At 42.6% G+C, this 20512-nt stretch overlaps 1 protein-coding gene across 1 annotated transcript in view; it reads right to left on the reverse strand.

The window, feature by feature from the left end:
- Positions 1-16347: 16347 nt before the first annotated feature.
- ATP6V0D1 (ATPase H+ transporting V0 subunit d1) overlaps positions 16348-20512 on the reverse strand; it is a 76189-nt gene continuing 72024 nt past the window's right edge. Inside the window, exon 8 of the mRNA XM_075837541.1 lies at positions 16348-17453. Coding sequence (XP_075693656.1) covers positions 17292-17453 — 162 coding nt within the window. The 3' untranslated portion in view covers positions 16348-17291. The remainder of the gene's footprint in view (positions 17454-20512) is intronic.

Raw genomic sequence — 20512 nt, forward strand, 5'->3', positions numbered from 1 at the left:
ATCGGCCGGCACCCGGCTGCATTAGGAATAATAGACCCCTAATGGGGCTATTCACACGACCGATTTTTTTGACGGCCGGGAAAACCGCCCGTCAAAAAATAGGACATGCTCTATTTTCGCCCGGGTACCCGGCCACCCGGCTCCCATAGAAGTCTATGGGGCCGGGTAATACCCGGCCATCACCGGGATGTGTCCCGAGTGACGGCCGGGTTTTCCGGCTCTTGCGCTCTATCTCCTCCTCCTCACAGCGCAGAGTGCATGTGAGGAGGAGTTGATGCCATTCTGACGAATGGCATCGCTGTACACGGTGTGGCAGGGCCGGGGTGTACAGCAGGTGGAAGGGAGCGCTGCGCTGGCTCCCTTCTCCTGCTTGTTTTAAAAGCACCCTGGCTCGGCGACACCTTTGATGGCGCCGCTAGCAGCTGCAGCAGCAGCTGCTGCGGCTGCTACTACTGTAGCGACGCCACTATAGCAGAGCGGGGAGGTATCTCCCCGCTCTGCTATGTGCTAGCCGCACTTTAGCTTCTTGAAGGAGCGGAATCCCCGTGTGTTCGGGGATTCCGCTCCTGGACAGAGCTCTTGATGTCTCTGTCCATATCTGGGCAGTGACATCAGGGGAAACTCCTGAAGCGGAATCCCCGAACACATGGGGATTCCCCTTCAGGAGTTGCCGCTGATGTCACTGTCCGGATCTGCCCGGCCCGGCACGGATGCATAACTTTATGCAAACCGGCCGGGCAGAATGGCCGATTTTACCGGCCGGCACTCGGGCTCGGACGCGACCCGGTCGTGTGAATCCCGCCTAACTTCACTATGGGGGCTGCCATTTTTTTTTTCATCTCTGTATGTGTCGATTAACGACACATACAGAGATGGAATACGGCACATACAACCCCATAGAGAATGCGAACGGGAGCCGTTCCATTCGCAGTTGCGTGCGCCGTCTGTGTGGGAACGGCGCATGCACCGCTCCCACACAGACCAAAACGAAGCTCGTTCATAGAGCGAAATCCGGCGCCATTTTCATGTGGACCGGAAGCCGCTGCCGGACAGTAAGATGACGCCTCCTGGCCGCGGCTTCCGGCCATATGTTCAACGAAGCGAAGGCGCAAGGAAGAGGAGCGTAGACCAGCGGAGGCGGCGGCAGGAGCAGGTAATTTATGTTCGTGTGTATTATGTCCGTGTATGTTCGTGTGATACTGTCTGCTGAGCCCTGTATCTAATCCTCCTACACTGTGCATTCGCTCAGAAAATGGCGGCACACAGTGTAGGAGGTTTGAAGACATTCAAACCCTTCCTTCTCCTGGCACTAGCCAGAAGAAGGGAGGGGGGATTGTGTGAGGACACTAGGGGAGAGTGTGTCCACCCCAAATTTGCAGCATAAATCAATAAGGTTGCTTTACTACAGTGACCATGCTGCAATTTTGGGAACTGCTCCCTCTAGTGGCCAACACATGGAAATGTTATAAATTAGAATCTAATTAATAATATTTCCTGACTTGTGAAAAAATTAAAACAATGTGTAATCACTTAAATACTAATTGTTTCACTGAAAAAATAATAATTTCTAGCGACACATTCCCTTTAAGTTTCTTGGCAAAGTAGTCCATTACTATCTGTAGGGAAGAGGGCAAACTGGATCAGACCAGGAAAAAGAAGCAGAAGGCTGTACTATAGGATGAATACATCTGCAGTATGAAAAACAGCCCGTTTCATTAAATATTTTTTCCATAAACCCATAGTACATGTGAACATCAGAAACTAGTGAAATTTTCAGCTCCTTCCATCTACTTGTAAGACCACCTTCCCCTCCCTGCAGGCCCTCTATTAATGAGCAGAATTTTTTTAAAGGGAATGTGTCGCAAACAAAATGTTTTCTTTTAAGTAAGTTACTTATTTCTATTATATTTTTTACGTTTCTTGCTGTATTTTTTTTTCTTCCACATGGTGGAAAGTACTAAAAATTAAATAATAATTTGACATGTTTTCCTATGTTGGCCACCAGAGGGAGCACTTCACAGAATTACAGCAAGGTGAATAAGGCAAAGCAACCTGACTCACAGCTGCCGTAAATGTGGGAGGGAATCTCACCCCTCCCCCCTCCTACAAGCCAGGAAAAGGTGTCTTCAAATTGCTAAGCAGTGTCCGGCTACCATTTTGGGTGTGATTGTTGAAATGCAGCTCGCAGACGCTATAGGACACACCAAAAGGCTAAGGGTATGTTCACACGCTTACTAAACAAAGGGAAAACAGCTCCTGATTTTCAGCCATTTTTTAATCAAACTCGCGTTTTTGACAGCGTTTTTCTATAGAGTCAATGAAAAACAGCTCCAAAAACGGACTAAAAAGTGACATGCACTTTTTTGGTGGGCGTCTTTTTTACGTGCCGTTTTTGTAAAAAAAACGCCCGTCGGAACAGAACACCGTATTCCCATTGAAACCAAAGGGCAGATGTTTGGAGGCGTTCTGCTTCCGATTTTTCAGCCTTTTTTCGGGACGTTTACGGCTCGAAAAACGTCTGAAAACACTGCGTGTGAAAATACCCTAGAATGATGAAAGTGAAGTGAATAACTTTTCAGTTGACAGGTTCACACGGCGTGTATTTGACACGTTTTTTTTTGCGCATTTTACATGCCTCTCCTGCTAAATGTCTTTATCCCTCCATCCTGCTGACAGTCTCCTCCAGGATCACCACCCAATACTGCTGTCCATCTCCTCCAGCGTCACTGTCAACAAGATTGTATGGTGACGCTGGAGGAGACTGTCAGCAGTATTGGGTGGTGATGCTGGAGGAGACTGTCAGCAGGATTGTATGGTAATGTTGGAGGAGACTGTCAGCAGGATTGTATGGTGACGTGATGCTGGAGGAGACTGTCAGCAGGATTGTATGGTGACGCTGGAGGAGACTGTCAGCAAGATTGGGTGGTGATGATGGAGGAGACTGTCCTCAAGATTGGGTGGGGACGCATCACCATACAATCTTGCTGACAGTTTCCTCCAGCTTCACCACCCAATACTGCTGATAGTCTCCTCCAGCGTCCCAATACAATCTTGCTGACAGTCTCCTCTATCGTCCCCATACAATCTTGCTGACTTTGTGAAAGGAATAACCATCTGCTGCTGACAGTCTCCTCTCCGACCTCCTGCTGACGGATACCTCACCTCCTCACCCGATCACAGTGCGCACACCGTCCACCCTGACAATACATCTCACACTCAGCACTGCTACATACATATATATATATACACACACACACACACACACACTCAGCTCTACTACATCTGAGAAGCTTAGCTCCGCACACCGTCCACACTGAGAATACATCTAGCGACAGGGCGGCCTGTCTGGGGGGGGCCCGCTTGGTCGGGGGGCCTGCCCGGGGTCACGAGAGCGGGGGGTCTGTGAGAGAGAGGGGGACAGATGGAGACACACACCTTACCTGCAGTGCATCTAGTCTTCATAATGGCGCCTGCCTATCTCCCTACAAACCGACTTCTCTGCTGTGTCACTCTGACCTGCGTCTGCGCAGTACAGAGCCAGATAGCAGAAACAATGAACGGCTTCCGTTCATTGTGTCCTATGCCCTGTGCTGCCGTATTCCATCTGTGTATGTGTCGTTAATCGACACATACAGAGATGAAAAAATAATGGCAGCCCCCATAGAGAAGTAAAAGTATGAATACATTAAAAAGTAGAAAGTGACAACACAAATAAATAAAATTTTTGTTTACATTATATTAAAAGCAATATAATAAAAAAATAAATAAAATCATGACACCTGCCCTTTAAGCCACCAAACACGAGGAAGGATGAAGAAGACGCAACAGGATCTCTCCCTCAGTGTCTGTGTGAGACTCATGCTGTGAGAGGGGAAGGGGGAGGAGGGTGGATCATGCTACAGTCTGTATATATGAGAGTCATGCTGTGAGAGGGGAAGGGGGGGGGGGAGGTTGGATCATGAAGGTTTTGACTCCTATGAGGATAAATTCTGGAAATAATCTGAACATAATTTTGGCATGTTTTAGATAAAAAAAAAAAATTAAAGAAACTATTGGCGCACTTTACATGGCACCGGTAGTTGACACGTACTATCTACAACAGTAATAAAACAACTTTGCAATGCGGCCTTATAGACGGAGCTTAGAAGGAAAATTTTATATTTGAAACTGGTAGATTGTGGTAGTAAATTAAAGGATGATGGACAGCTACTACGCTAAATGTCTGCAAAGCAGTAAATGAAGCATTCCTTGATGTAGAGAATAGTTAAAGAGGCTCTGTCACCAGATTATAAGTGCCCTATGTCCTACATAATCTGATCAGCGCTGTAATGTAGATAACAGCAGTGGTTTATATCATTTTTGAGCAAGTTATGAGCAATTTTAGTGTTATGCTAATTCGTTTCTGAATAGACAACTGGGCATTGTACAGAGGAGTGTATGACGCTGACCAATCAGCGTCATACACTTCTCATTGTTCAAGCCCATTGTTACAGTGTGATTGTGCAGTGAAAGAAGCTGGGCTGGAACAATGAGAAGCGTATGACACTGATTGGTCACTGATTGGTCAGAGTCATACACTCCTCTCTCTTTACAACGCCCAGTTGGTAAAAAGTAAAATCACGCCCAGTTGTCTATTAAGAAACTAATAGGTATAAATCCTGAGTGATACTCCCGGCAGTAATAATGCAGTGATCCATTATAAGACGCAGCCTCTAAGAGCAACTAATACACTTGTTTAGAAGAATGGAGTTTGACATTTTCTTAATAGAGCTCACCTTAGTAAGGGTCCTCTTACACGGCCCAACGTGGGCCGAGCAAACCATCGCCGATCAACGAGACCGCTCGCGGATCGGCGCTCTTTTCACAAATAGCTATCTTACTACGATCGCTCGCCCTTATACATTTCTATCATGTCGGCAGCACGTTTCTCTGTTTACACAGGAAGATGTGCTGCCGACAACGATAATATTTTCGGCTGCAGAAAAGATACAATCAGTCAATAAACGAGCGTTTGCCCGTTCATCGGCTGATCGTTGCTCTGTTTACACATGGCAACTATCGGGAACGCTAGTTTGCCCGATAATCGGCCTGTGTAAAGGGCCTTAATTTGCAAGATTGGTATAAAATAATATAAATAATATTATATAAATAAAAAAAATAAGGCTATAATGATTAGAACATTCCTGGCGTATTTATAGAATGAAATGTTACCATAGATATAGGCCTTTAAGGTCGGTTTCGCTCTAATCTTTATTGCTTTGGTATAATCGTATTTTTGAGGACATTTTTTTGGTTTACGTGAAAGATTTTCAGGCTGAAAAGGTATCAGGTGTTTTATAGATAACCCACATGGTGGACTTACCTGTACTTCGACATTCTCCACTATTAGCAGAAGCCAAATGGTGCATCCTCAAGAAATAGGGATCCACATTGAAAATACATGAAAGACAATGGTGGCATATGGCTATAATGTGCCGCCTCAGGAGGAAGCTAAGAGGAGCAAACAGGAGACGAAGCAGCAAGGCACTTTCCTAGCACCACTGCCACCACCAGGGGCGGACATACCATTGGTGCAGCTGCACAGGGGCCCAGAAGGTAATGCCAATTAGTCGCCCTCCAGTTTCATCAGGTCAGACAGGTATACTGCAGAATTACTGGTGGTTGGGAATTATTCTCCCATGCATTATTATGCATAGAAATCACGAATAGAGCCCAGTACAGATCAGGAAAAAAACGATAACCATAAAAGAAGTCTGACAATCAATCACAAATCCAATGCTATCCTGCTTACATTGGACTGAATATGTCTGTCCGGTATTGATGGTATAAATTAACCTGTCACTGAGTAATTATGTACACATGACCCGACTAAACTCCCCGGATTAGGGTTTAAAGGTCAAATACTGGCCAGAGTTAACGGTCAAAAAGTAAGAGGATTTGTAAACGTCCCATACAGAATTAATGAGAATTATCAAAGGAAAAGATCAGCGGAACTCAACATATAGACCCGTTTAAGCTGTAAGCAGATTTTAAGTATAGTAAAACCTTTCACACGGGAACCCCATGGTCCAGAATTCCTGCAATCATTAAAGCCCCAATGCCAGATTAGTAGGAAATTATTGTTTTAGGTTCTGACATTTTTTAAGGGTCTGAAACTTTTGAAAACCAGACCATGGGTTGGAGTTGCTATGAGAATTGATTTGAACATTCAAGATCTCGAGAAAAAAAATATTCGGCCCACTTTTGGTCAATAGTTAGGATTTTCCATCCATGTCCAACTCCAAACTGATAAACCAGACTAGAGAATTGGAGCACACAATGCGGCACTGCCCGCTCTCCCTGGGTTCAGCGCCCCCAAGCGCATAATGAAGCGCTGCTCTCTCCTGGTCATCAGCGCCGCAAGGACGGAGATCAGTAACTGCTCTGTACAAGAAAAAGTTAGCAAAAGTTGGCTACTCTCTCCATGTATCAGTAGCTGCGGTATCTCCTATGTGCATCCCCCATATCTGGTGTTTAGTAGTGGTGGTCTCTCCTATGTGCACACCCCCCCCCCCCTAAGCTGGTGTTCAGTAGTCGCTCTCTCACCTGTGCGCAGCACCCCCAATCATGTATTCAGTAGCTGGATCATCTTCGCAAAGAAAGTAAGGGACATGGGTCACACTGAAATGTAAGCTTGAAGAGGCTCTGTCACCAGATTATAAGTGTCCTATCTCCTACATAATGTGATCAGCGCTGTAATGTAGATAACAGCAGTGGTTTTTATTTTGAAAACCGATAAATTTTGAGCAAGCTATGAGCAATTTTAGATTTATGCTAATTAGTTTCTTAATAGACAACTGGGCGTTTAACATTTTACAAACTGGGCGTTGTGAAGTGTAGGACGCTGACCAATCACGTCATACACTTCTCATTGTTCTAGCCCAGCTTGTTTCACTACACACATAGCGTAATCTCGCTGTGAATGACACATACTCCCACATTAACTTTACCGGAGTGTCTTAAGAGTGACTAAACATCAGCTCCAGCCAGGACGTGATGTCTAGTCACACTCCCGACACTTTGGTAAAGTTTCTGTGGGACTTACTCACACAGCACAGCGTGATCTCGCCGTGAATGACAGCACAGTGTGATCTCACGAGATCACGCTGTGTGTGCAGTGAAAGAAGCTGGGCTGGAATGATGAGAAGTGTATGACGCTAATTGGTCACTGATTGGTCAGCGTCATACACTCCTCTGTACACCGCCCAGTTGTCTATTAAGAAAGATTATGTAGGAGATAGGGCACTTATAATCTGGTGACAGCCTCTTTAACTGATTAATTGTTTTATGACACAATGTGTGGGTTATATGACTTTGCATGGCACACGGAGTACTTCATCTTTGAGATATATATATATATATATATATATATATATAAAGGTTGCCTACCCCTAATCTACAGCATATTCAATATATTCCTGTACAGAATAAAGTGAAACAAAAATGTCCCTAAGAAAACTAGGTCAGCAAGAGGTAAATTATATCTATAGGTTACAGTAGTAATGTGTATCATAGCCATCATGTAGAACTACAATGGCACCTGTCATATGAGAGATCTACTTGATCTAAAGCATTAGGGTATGTTCACAGGCACTGTTTTCAGGCGTAATTCGGGCGTTTTACAACTCTAATTACGCCTGAAAAAACACCCCTAATACGCCTACAAACATATGCCCATTGCTTGCAAAGGGAATTACGATGTTCTGTTCCCACGAGCCTTTATTTTACGCGTCGCTGTCAAAATACGGCGCTTAAAATGACAGCTCGTCAAAAGAAGCGCAGGACACTTCTTGGGACGTTTTTCATTGACTCCATTGAAAAACAACTCCAAAAACGGCCGTAAAAAAACACAGCAAAAAATGTGAGTTTTTAAAAAAACATCTGAAAATCAGATGTATTTTCAGACGTTTTTGGTCACTGCGTGTGAATATACCCCAAGTACAGAGAAAATTCCCACCACGCAACAAGCCACATGTGAGTTCAGAAGGGTGCAGTAAGCTGCTTCAGCTGTCCTACTAAAGTGGATGAATGGGACTGTAGTAGGCGAGCAGTATCTCTAATCGACATGACACAGAGCACTCTGGGTGGGACCTACAACAGACTATTGTCATAAAAGCAGGTTGTGTATTGTAGAGCACTTTAGTGTGGTCACCAAGACAGGAAGTTAAGCGGTTGCTAGGCAACTGAACTCAGGAGATGCAAAAAAAAAATAAAAAAAATTGTTTGTCTGGTAGCCAAGAGAGATGTCCATGCCTGTTCATGGCGGGAGGGGAAATGCCTCATCCAATTAGCTTTGTGACACCTTGCTGCTGGGGTGTATACAGCAGGGAGATCCCAGCCCACAGCGTGCAGTACATCATCATAACATATATATATATATATATATTTAATTATTGCGTGAATATGTTGTTTTATAATGCAGTGTTCCCCCAGCACAGTAATATGCGGCAGGACTTTGGATACGAGCGGTCAATCACGCGGTAATTATATATATCTACCAAACATTGGAGTGGAGATGCTTTTCTCTTCCTCTCTATAGTAATGTATTCGTAATACTATATCACAGTTCTATAACGTTCTATATGCCCGCCAAGTAACAATTAATGGATTTTCTTAGAGTTGCGATTACACCTTCTACAAAAAAATATACAGAATATGTAACATCTTGCAATAAATTGTGACTAAGTCTTATTAAACTCCCTCAGACGCTAGCAGACGGCTTCACAGACCAGCCATTCTTAGCAGACAGATTTTCTTACAGATTATGCTGACTTCTTTGGGGAAAAGTATTTCCTGGGAAGTTAATCTTTCTTCCTGAGAACGCGTTCAGTGACCATGTGGCCCCTCAAGTCTTCATTACCCGGTTCAGGAAAACCACAAGTTATAAATCTTTTATTTGTGGAAACAAGGCAGGCTGAACTGTGATCTCAAGCTGGTACATTACACTTGTTTCTAAAAGAAAAAAAACTTCAAGAATTGCCCTAACCTTCATTTTACCACAGCTGTACAAATACAAATCTCCTTCAATCCTCATAAATCCTCACACATCCTTATGGTATAGAACAACATAGACGAATACAAAATTCCGTCCATATATTAAACATCAGGAAATTACACTGAAATTCCCTAGAGGACTATGGCTTCTCAACCTTAATACCGGAGTTCTCGTTGTTATCTAGCACAGTGACGCTGTGCACAGATTCAGAATTCACAGAATCACTCCCATCAGTGGCTGCCACCAGTGGTACCATCTAGTCAACCTCATACACAAGAAAGTCAATTAAGGAGGTTTTCAGACTCTTAAAATAGTACGGATTTTTTTAAATATACTTAATATTTCAAATCGGGTGCCGAGTCTTTTTATCCATTGGCACGTTGCGTAGATAATAGTGACGTTTCTGTTGCAGTCAAGGGTTGTCTGCCGCGGTCACGTAGCAGTGGACAAAGCATCATTGTGTGAGATGTTAACGCAGAGCCACTGGGAATCACCCTGGTATAAAAGTTATATAAAATAATTATGTAAGTAATATAGAACTGGTTACATTTTATTTTTAGGGGTCGGAAAATGTATTTATGAATTTTTGGGGAATGTGGAAAACCCCCAAAATAAAACATAAGGAAACGGTCAGATACGAACCCAGGACTCGCATGCTACAGTGTGAACCATCAAGCCTCAGTGTGGCTTGCAGCAGATTTAGAAATTTAGTTGAAACAGATTAAAGAGTAACTTTCAGAAAACTTTTGATAGGTCATGACAACATATCAGAAGTTTTTGCACCTTCAGCTGTGATTGGTGCTCCTTATTGGGCTGAAGACGGGTTTATAGACGTTCTATGTGTGCTCGAATTCAGGCTAAGGAGGAGCCGATCACAGTCAAAGGTGCAAAGGACTCAGCTGAGCGATTCTGCACCTCCTTTCAGCGATGTTGGGGGTCTCAGCACCCTGACCCACCAACGATCAAAACTTCTGATGTGTCTTTCTGGAATATAACTGAAAAATTAAAATTTTCTACTTTTACATTGCTACATAAATGTTTAAGACAGTGATAAAAAAAAATGCTCATCAAGCTGATGGCAGGCATTATTCATTGTATAGATACATTCGCCCACAACTATTATGCAGTTTGTGCCAAAAAGGTAAAAAAAAATTAAATAAATGAAAATAGTGCAAATTTACATTTTATTTTCAGACTGTCAGACAGTTCGAAATGTGATAAATTTATTAGGAGGTGTGTACCTTTGAATGAATTTGGCTTAAACCCCTTTCAACTATGTCCTTTACTTAGACTGGAGTAGGATACGCCAGTCTTAATAAATGTATGCCAACAAACACTAAATGAATACAGGACTACACAAAAAATCCTTAAAGTGTAGCTAAACATTTGACAAACTTCTGATATGTCAGTCACATGTCAGAAGTTTGGATTGGTGGCGGTCAGAGCACTGAGACCCCCACCGATCGCTAGAACAAAGCAGCTGAAGCGCTCGTGTGAGCGCTCAGCTGCTTCGGGTTTGTTCGGCTTTTTCCGGAAAGCCGATGTATCGGTGTACGTGGTCATAGACTTTCTATTGAGTCCGTACACAGATACATTCATTTTCGTAAATAGCCAAACAGACACGAAGCGGCTAAGCGCTCACACGAGCGCTTCTGCCGCTTCGTTCTAGCGATTGGTGGGGGTCTCAGTGCTCGGACCCCCACCAATCCAAACTATGACATGTCAGAAGTTTGTCAAACATTTAGCTACACTTTAACACGGTCTGATTTGAGGTTTCAGAGAGAAAAGTTTGTTTGGTCTCAGGGGGATCCCATTCAGGGCTTGTTCCCCACAGTGCAGATTTTGCATGTATTTTTAAAGCCAAAAACAGGAACAGAACCTAAAACAGGAGAAATATATAAAAAAGAAAAGCCTTAAAGTCTACTTTTTTCCTGAATTAAATTTTGGTTTTGGCTTAAAGAAAACCCATGCAAAATCTGCACTGTGTGAGCAAGGCCTTATAGGAACAGTATGTCAAACTGAAAAAAATACATACGTCCAACCAGTTCAGAATAGACTATTGTCCTGCAAAGTTCTCTATAATACCAAGGTCATGGTAACAGTTCTGTATTTTATGCCATGAGCCAGAAACTATTCTATTAAGGAAGCAATCGTCAACGTGTCGATCTCATGCCAAATAGATTCAGGTTTGGGCTACTTTATAGTTCAAAACTGTGAACAATTCAGTCCACAGAGTTGAAATAATGCACAGCGCTCATTAGTGACATTCACTTTCGCTGCTCTGATGCTTCCACAACCGGTCATTCCTCAAGGTATTATTTTTTTTCTGCAGATCATTTGCCTTTCGAGTTATTGGAGGTCTTGTGGCCACCACAGTTATTATGGCCCCTGTGATGGCACAGTTGATAAGGGCATTCTGATGGCACAATTAACCTGGGGCACTCAAATAGAATTATTAATGGGGGTACACTGCAGTACAACTAAAAAGTAAAAAAAAAAAACTGACCTAGCTGGGTCAGTTTCTTAAAAATTACTATTGTATCTAAACCTGTATACCAGGTAACTATATTTTTATTATATTTGTACTCAAAAAACAAATATTTAGTTGAAAGTTATTAAGTTGCGTGAATTGTTTATAAAGTATACCCTAAAGAATGTCCGTACTCCTTGTTTTTTAAAATCACAAATCAGTCATAAGATGCAAACATGACAAGTGTGATGGTTTATTATAATAGGTCATTACCAATAGATTATCTAGTAGAATGCATTTTTATCTCTGTATATTCAAGTATGCCTAATATTGTGTTGGTCCCCCTCGTGTCACCAAAATAGCTTGGACCTGTCGAAGCATGGACTCCACAAGACCTCTGAAGGTGTCCTGTGGTATCGGGTACAAAGACATTAGCAGCAGATCCTTTAAATTGCAATGTGGGGCCTTTATGGATCGGACTTGTTTTTGCAGCACATCCCACAGAATGCTCGATCGGATTGAGATCTGGGGAATTTGAAGGGCCAAGTCAATACCTTGAACTCTTTGCCATGGTCCTCAAACCATACCTAAACATTTTTCGCCATGTGGCAGGGGCATTATCATTATCCTGCTGAAGGAGGGCACTGCCATTAGGGAATAAGGTTGCCAGGAAGGGGTGTAATTGGTCTGCAACAATGTTTAGGTAGGTGGCAAGTGTCAAAGTAACATCCACATGAATGCCAGGACCCAAGAATTCCCTGCATAACATTGCCCAGAGCATCACACTGCCTCCGCCTGCTTGCCTTCTTACCCATAGTGCATCCTGGTGCCGTCCAAACAATATAAAAGAAAATGTAATTTGTCAGACCAGCCCACCATCTTCCACTGCTTCATGGTCTAGTTCTGATGCTCACTCTTCCATTGTAGATGCTTTGGTGGTGGACAGGGGTCATGGGTACTCTAATGTGCGGGTATGCAGCCCCAAACACAGTAAGCTACGATGCACTGTGTGTTCTGACAGCTTAAGATCACAGCCAGCATTAAGTTTTTCAGCAATTTGTGCTACAGGAGCTCTTCTGTTGTATCGAACCAGGTGGGATAGCCTTCGCTCCTCACATTCATTAAAGGGCCCTGGCTGCCCAAGACCCGATCATCGGTTTACCTGTTGTCCTTCCTTGGACCACGTTGGTTTGGTACTAAACATTGCATTTTAGTAACTACCCATAAGATTAGCCATCACAATCTAGCCCTTGTCCAAGTTACTCAGATCCTCACACAAGCCCGTTTTTCCTGCTTCCAATAGATATTTACATACATATATTATAGTGTACACCTACCCAGATGACCAAGCCTTTGAGAAGACCTCCCCAACATCCAGACTGAATATTTCTCTGACTGATTTTCCAAATCATTATAGTCTATGGCAGCTGCCCCTTTTGAAGCAGACCACCCCCTACTCTGTCCAAAGACCATCCCCCCCCCCCCCGCAAATTATTCAGTGAGAACCCCTTTAAAAATACCACAAATTTGATTTACATGTGCTGTGACTCATCTGGACGCGGGTCCGCACTGCATCACCAGACTGAAAAGAGCAGGATATTTGCGTGGCACATAAGTCGAGAGAAGCTGCCAGCATCGCACCCCATCATTGGAGCAGAGAGAACAGGAGTAGGAGCATTTCCAATACCACGGAAGGAGGTGGTCAGAGAAGGGAAGGGTGTAGCACGTGTCATGATGCACTGAAGTCTGTCTCATTACGGAGCAAAAAAGCCTGCAGACTGCCAATGAGGTGTCAAGGATAGCAGCGAGGGAGAGTGGAGCCATGTGATATGGAGAGTAGAGCAATGCTGGGGACTAGGAATGAGAGGGGGAACTATGCTGGGACTAGGAATAAGAGGGAAAAGAGGAATTCTGGGGTCCAAGAATGAGAGGGGAGACATGCTGAGGACTAGGAATGAGAGGGGAGACATCCTGGGGACCAGGAATGGGAGGCGCAATGCTGGATACCAGGAATGATAGGGGAGCCATGCTGGGGACTAGGAATGAGAGGGGAGCCATGCTAGGGACCAGGAATGAGAGTACCGCCCTGCTGGGGACCGAGAGCAGAACATGCTGCGCAACAAGATTTAGAGGGGTGCCGTGTACCAAGAACTAGAAGGGTCCAATGCTGGGGACCAAAAGTAATGTAGCCATCTTGAACTGGGAAAGGGAGGGATCAGCATGGTGACTGAGAAAGAGAGGGGGCCACCTATGGTTATGTGTGCAGGCTGGAGCGACTTGTGTACAGTACCAAGGCTGTTTTATTAGTCCTAGTCTAGGCCTTATTCAGTGAGATCTGCTGATATGATCTTAAGTACTAGTGCTATCAAAACCCTCAATACCTACACTTCTCCTACACCATAACCTGTTGCGAACAACTTACATGCTCTACTACCAGAGTTGTTGTCATTCAACACGATAAAAATACATGATTTGGGTCTTTTTCTGTGTACTTTGAGAGGACCACCCTCAATTTTTTGGGGGGATATATAACTTGTCATGCTATACCATTCCCCACTTAGCCAGCTATCAGATATTCATCAGATTTTTCTAAAAAAACAAAAGACGAAAACAGATTAATAGGTGAATAGAAGAGAACAAAGCTATATAAACCACAGCAGGCAGCTTTAAATGACATTCAGCACCACAGGTAAACTCCACAATAAACACTTTATTTCCATATACATATAGATATATATTTATTTATATATTGATGTCATGTTACAGATCATCCATTCACTGAAACAAAGGGAATTGTAAAAGACATTCATTGCACAGTAAGAGGAAATCAGACAATGGATTCTTGGAAAGATCTACTCCTTAACACTGAAACATTGGGAGACTAAAAATGTCACTCTTGAGGTGTCCAGCATGAGAGTTGGTGAAAGGCCAAATGAACTGCGAGATCATGGCTAGGCTGCACAATAGAGTTCAAGGTAAGGGCTTTACTTTGTAAAAAAAACAAGCCCAGATGGGCATTAAAAAGTAGAAACTGGATGGAGCCAGCGCTCAATAAAGCCTGCGCCATTGGCTATGGTAATAGTTTAATATTTTATGACTCTACCTGCGTATAAAACAGGAATGTTCTACTTGGATTCTTTGCCAACTTTATAGGTTAAGGCTTTTAAAAGCAGATCTCACAAAAAGTCTTCGACATCAACTAAAAAGTACAATCATAGCCAATATACAGGACAATGAAGTGATTGATATGAAGCTCCATTGAAGTGTTGTTTATGCCCACTATTTGAAATGGCGGGTCCATTATGTCCTCCAGTGGTTCTCGGGTTTAGTTAACCCGCATATCACCAAGCCCCATGAAAAGAGGTGTGAACAGGAGTACACAGCCTCACAAGCACAGAATAGATGCATCAATCACGAATTGTTTGGAGAGTATAGATTCTTTATTATTTCACATTTGCCTAGTTGTTCTCCTCAAATAAACCAGTCTCCTTCTTTACATCCACACCTTCATAAGGAATAGAGGGGAACGTCCGATTTTCCACTCTATTTAGCTTTGCTACCTGCACAGGATTGCACTGGCCCAGCTGGTAATGGAGGAGACCCCGTCACCTCTCCTGACAGGTCTATTTTAGTAAATACTTGTATTTTCTATGAAATAACGATTCTGGAACCAGTTTTTTTTTGGGGAATTATGAATACATTGAGAACTGGGTGTTACCAGTTGGGAGCGTGTCCCTACACAGTCCCTCAGCACCGATTGGACAGTGTCAGTCTATGTAGGGACACACCACCCCCCCCCCCCCCCAACTGCTAACACCCAGTTGTCAATTTATTGATACATTTCTAGAATAAATAGCAGAGGAACGGCACAATATTTTGTTCTAGGAAAAGATGCACCAGAATTGCTATTTGTGGGGAATACAATTATTTACTAAAAACAGACATGTCAGGAGAGGCGACAGGTCCTCTTTATTATCTTGTTGGCCAGTGCCAATAGCACAACTGGCGACAAATGTAGAAATTATTAAATATACTTATTAGGTGGGCAAATATATAAGGGCAGCGACGATGGTGGGAAGTAGGACCAATGAGTAGTGAAAGGCGAAGGTGCGTGAGACCGGACCCTTAAACAGCAAGAGTTGGCGTGAGGTTAGAATGGAGAGCAAGAAAAGGAGTGGACCGGCTTGAAGAAAACAAGAAGCTAAGTGCAGACTAAGGACACGGACAATAGGACTGGAGTGAGTTACAAAGTCATTTATGTGTGGGCAGAGAAGGGGTGCAGGTGTCAGGTGACATGGCACACAGTTTGAAGCCTCACCTCCCTTTACCTGTATACCCTGGTCATTATTTTTGGTATTAAAGGTGGCATCCCTAGCTCTATTCCCTATGCTCAAACCTATTAAGGATCTTCATGAAAGACAAATTATTTACTTTGGCAGTACAGAGGAAATACCAGAGAACCTATATAATGGGAATGTGCATCTTCACCTCCAATGCGTCTCAAAAGTATAAAATAAAGCAACTTTACGAACGATTAAACTTGTCCAACTGTTTTACGTCTACAGCTATGCAAACCTATTGTAGTTACCTGCAAAAGAAAGCCTTTCTAGTCTGATCCTGCACTCATGTTCCTTTCCATCTGTCCCCTACTTCTGACTAACCCACCAAATGTGTATTAGTGAGAATTAGGGGAAGAAATGGAAGTGAGTATGGCTGTAGAATCCAACTACACAGAATTGGATTGTAGTCTGTTACCATGGTGACACAAAAGTTTGCATAGGTCCTGTAGATCCAAAATGATAGATTTCTAATTAAGACTATCTGTAAAGTGGCTTCATTGTTCATTTTGGATGCATTGGAACCATAAACAATAACTGGTTTTGAACGTGTACATTGCCTTCAAAGTAAAAAAATGGATTTTGGAGAATCTACACACAGCAAGAATGACTAATTATGAGCAAAAATGACTGAACATGTATAATCACACGCTTTTGTGCACCTCTTTGCTTTATCAGCAGCAAAAAATAATAAATGTAAAAAAAAAAATTAAAAAAATTGTAAAAAAATTTACGTTTTAGCGGTCACAGATTTTTTTTTACAGCTGGTGGAGAGTGACATTTTTATTAGTGTAAACATCTATTATGATACAGTGATAGAGGTACAACATAATACAATACTACACATATAGTCCTATTCTAAAAGGACTACAATAAACATGCTGTGTCACGTCTAAGATCAGCCCTGTGACCAGTTCACACCCTTCAAGAGTCTTTAGAACGTTATTATGTCATACCCTGACATGCTTGAGATTCAGTGTCTACTTCTAGCTCAGCTCCCATCACTCCACTGCGGAGCCTTATCAGTAAGTGAAGTGAAGACAGACGGAGCAGAGAAGGAAATAAACGTAAGAATCACAACACACCAAGGCAAATGGCGAATGACAATGAAAAGTCTGATAAAAGAAGTCGATACAGCACCCGTAACGTCTTGGAACATACACTCACATCTACAGATATTCATAAAGAGGATTTGGAAGGGTTACACTGATCTTTAACTCTGTCACAGCCGGAGGGAAGGCAGGCCTTGCTGGCCGGTCAGGAATTAAAGAAAACCTACCAGTAATAATCTGCCATACACCGAGCAAATCCAGCTTCTGATCAGTTAAATAAACTTTGCTGGATTTTTAAATTTGATGTCACACCCTCCCTCTAAACTGGATCAGACAATAAGGCAGAGGAAGTGTCTGCAGTGGGACAAGTGGGAGAAAAAGGTAAGCTGGGAATGTCTTTAGAAGATGGGAATGTAGTTATCGATCTTGGCTCGGTGTCTCTGGGCGATGCACTCTGCAATCCACACAATGTTCCGGCATTCCTGCTCCTTTAGCTTCACAAAGGCATAAAATACACCAAAGTGGAACTGGTTCAGAAAGGCCAATTTATTCAATTTCACCTGTGAATGAAAAAGAAGAACAGTCAGGAGGAAGAATTTTTGATGAATTACCTTGAGGAACAGTTCTGCTCAGATACATCTAGAATACATTAAGGGGTAGTTCACAGTGTTGTGGCTCAGATTTTGATGTGGGAACCACGTTGGAATCAGCACCTCAAAAACCCCAAATTGATTTCAATAGGAGGCAGAGGCTTTTTTTTTTCCCCCCAGGCGGCTTTTGGCCGTTCGTGGAAAAATAAAAGCATCATGCCCTTTCTTTACGCGGTTTCCGCCTCTGACCTCCCATTGAAATCGAGAGGGAGGCAGAAAAAACCCCAAAACATTTGAGCAGTTTTGCCTAAAAAAAAAGTGTTGTCCATGTTTTGGGGCTTTAAAAATAAAAACTTATAGAATATAGAAAAACAATAAAACTTTCCACTATAATTTCAATTTTTGTTTTGTCTTATGTCCCCCCTCCCTCTGGTCTGGTGACAAAAAGATTAAAAGAAATTTCCATTAAAAAAAAATGTGATGGTCTATGCTTAGGATAGATGCAGTCGGTGGAGGTCACAGTAGACGGCCATCAATAAAATGGGGGAAAAAATGCGGCAGAAAAAAATACTAGGAAAAAGGCACAAAAAATAAATAAATAAATAAAATTTTTCCTAAGAACGCTATATGTGAAGCTCACTATGGCCAGGTCCTAAGAAGGACAGAGGAGCGAGTCATGCAGGGAGGGGCTTAGAAAGGGTTACCTAGGTTTTTAAAATTGATGGCCTATCCTTAAGATAGGCCATCAATATTAGATCGGTGGGGGTCTGACTCTCGGAACCCCTGCAGATCAGCTATTTGAAGGGGCCGCAGCGGTCTTACAAGCACCGCAGCCTCTTCATTGTTTACTCCTTCTCGTTCGTAGTTTGCACCCGCCGTTACATTTGTAGCAGCTGTGGAAGGTATTGCACCGCTGTCCCATTCACTTTAATTTGATAGTGGAGCAATATCTTGTACAGCCGCTACAAACGTAACGGCGAATGCAAGTACAAAGGAGAACCATGTAAACAATAAAGAGGTGGCAGCGCTCATATAAGCGTCATGGCCCCTTCAAACAGCTGATCGGCGAGGGTGCCCAGAGTCAGACCCCCAGGATCGAATATATCCAAGATAAGATAGGACATCAATTTTAAAAATCCGGATAACCCCTTTGAGTGGTAAGCTTTATTTTTCCTCCTGATGGGCATTTCAGAATCCTGTTTAATAAATTTAGGTATGCTCTAATTTTTTTTTGGGGGGAGCGAATTATTAGGATTTGGATAAGGTATCCAAAATAGTTGGGTCTGTCTAGGTAACCAGCTCCCTCATAGCCAATCATTGTTCCGTTACTGTTCCTTTAAAACCTATTCCCTAAAACAGCTCTCTAGGGTTGATACAAAACATGCATGACTTTCTTGTTTTTGATCCCATAAAGCTGTAGTTGAATTTCACTTAAATTTGGCACAAGCTCCAAAGACCTTATCAACCTGTAAATGTTTTATGCACAAATATTGAACTCTTTCAGCTTTTTAATTAAATGGAAAGACACAATATCGACGTACTGGCAAAAACCAGTTTCAAAGCCACTAAAATCTTGGCAAGCCAACTTGCCCTTTGGCTTAATAGTGTTATTCTACGGTGTACACTATTATTGGCACTGGACCAACTTCACGAAGCGGCTCTCTAGTCTGTATATTAAATTAACCGTTTATTGCTCGATGTGAAGAGATTGTCAAATACCGCGCTTTATAGATGGGCTGGGATGTTTTACTGTATATGTAACAAGGAACCAGATAGGTAAATGTAAGCATTAAAAGCAGTTCATTCTGGCTAGAATCTGTGAGCATGAGGTGTGCCGTGAGAAGATCAACCATTCTCTCACAGTTTATTTCTCCATTGTAGGTTTTAAAACAGCTCTAAATGGATATAAAATCAGCAAATGTAGAATCCCTGTATTATATTCCTTCATTACGATAAATTACCCAAACTGCTGTCACCTGGAAACTGTCAAATGACATCTGCGTGGTGCAGCTTCAGCCAATACCTGCAGAGTACTGACCGATCTCAAAAAGGGAAGGTAGGGATCGTTTTGGCGATTGCTGCTGTATGCTGCAGTAGTTGTTCCTAACTGTGGGGCTATAGACTTATAGTATACAGACTACCTTAGAAACTTCCATTTAGGGGACTAAGAAATAAGAACATTGTATGTTGAATGCCACTAGTGGCTTCATTTTATTAATTATAATTCATTTTCCCAGAGTTTTACTTTAACAAGAAGTCATGTGGGACAGACCGAGTACAACCAGCCATATTGCTGAACGCTTAGCCGGAAACTATCTCCGCGACCTCTCCATAAACATTCTCCGTGCGTTATTGGGAAAGTTGCCAGTCGTCAGTGCTAGCTCAGTCATAGCTATTATTAATAGTCTATGCCAACCATGTAAGAAACAACGACATTACGTATATGATTTCATGCTAATTCATGCACTGCTCTAAAGTTCTAGGTTCTAGGGATGTACTGCTAGACAAGCCTGGAACAGTCAAACAGTGTACCCAAAAAAACAATTCTGGATTATATGGATTTCTCTGTACGATCTAAATAACGCATAACTGCTGTATAAGTAGTTACGCAACTTTCTAATATAATTTGTAATTCAAATCCATGTCATTTTTAAGTTCTCTGCTTGTTGTCATTTATTAGGTAAATTCTTGTTAACATCCAGTGGCTGAAAAGCAGTACTGACCTATAATCCCTCACTGAGTAGTTAGTAGGTTAAAGGGATTATAACATTGATAGCCTATCCTTCCTTGTTTACACAGACGCTCGTGCGGACGTGTTATTGCGCCTTTGTGAACAATGAAGGGGCCGTGGAAGGAGCGCTGCTGTACCTTCATTGTGCTGATCAGTGACTGTCCGAAGGGTTGGACTCCCACCAAGCAAATACTGTTGGTCTATCCTAAGGATAGACCATCAACGTTATAGTCCCAGACAACCCCTTTAAATGCATCAGTCTGGAGTTGAGACTCTTTAGATTAGTGGATTGACTAGA

Source organism: Rhinoderma darwinii, chromosome 9 (assembly GCF_050947455.1).
Source record: "Rhinoderma darwinii isolate aRhiDar2 chromosome 9, aRhiDar2.hap1, whole genome shotgun sequence".
Classification (NCBI taxonomy): Eukaryota; Metazoa; Chordata; class Amphibia; order Anura; family Rhinodermatidae; genus Rhinoderma; species Rhinoderma darwinii.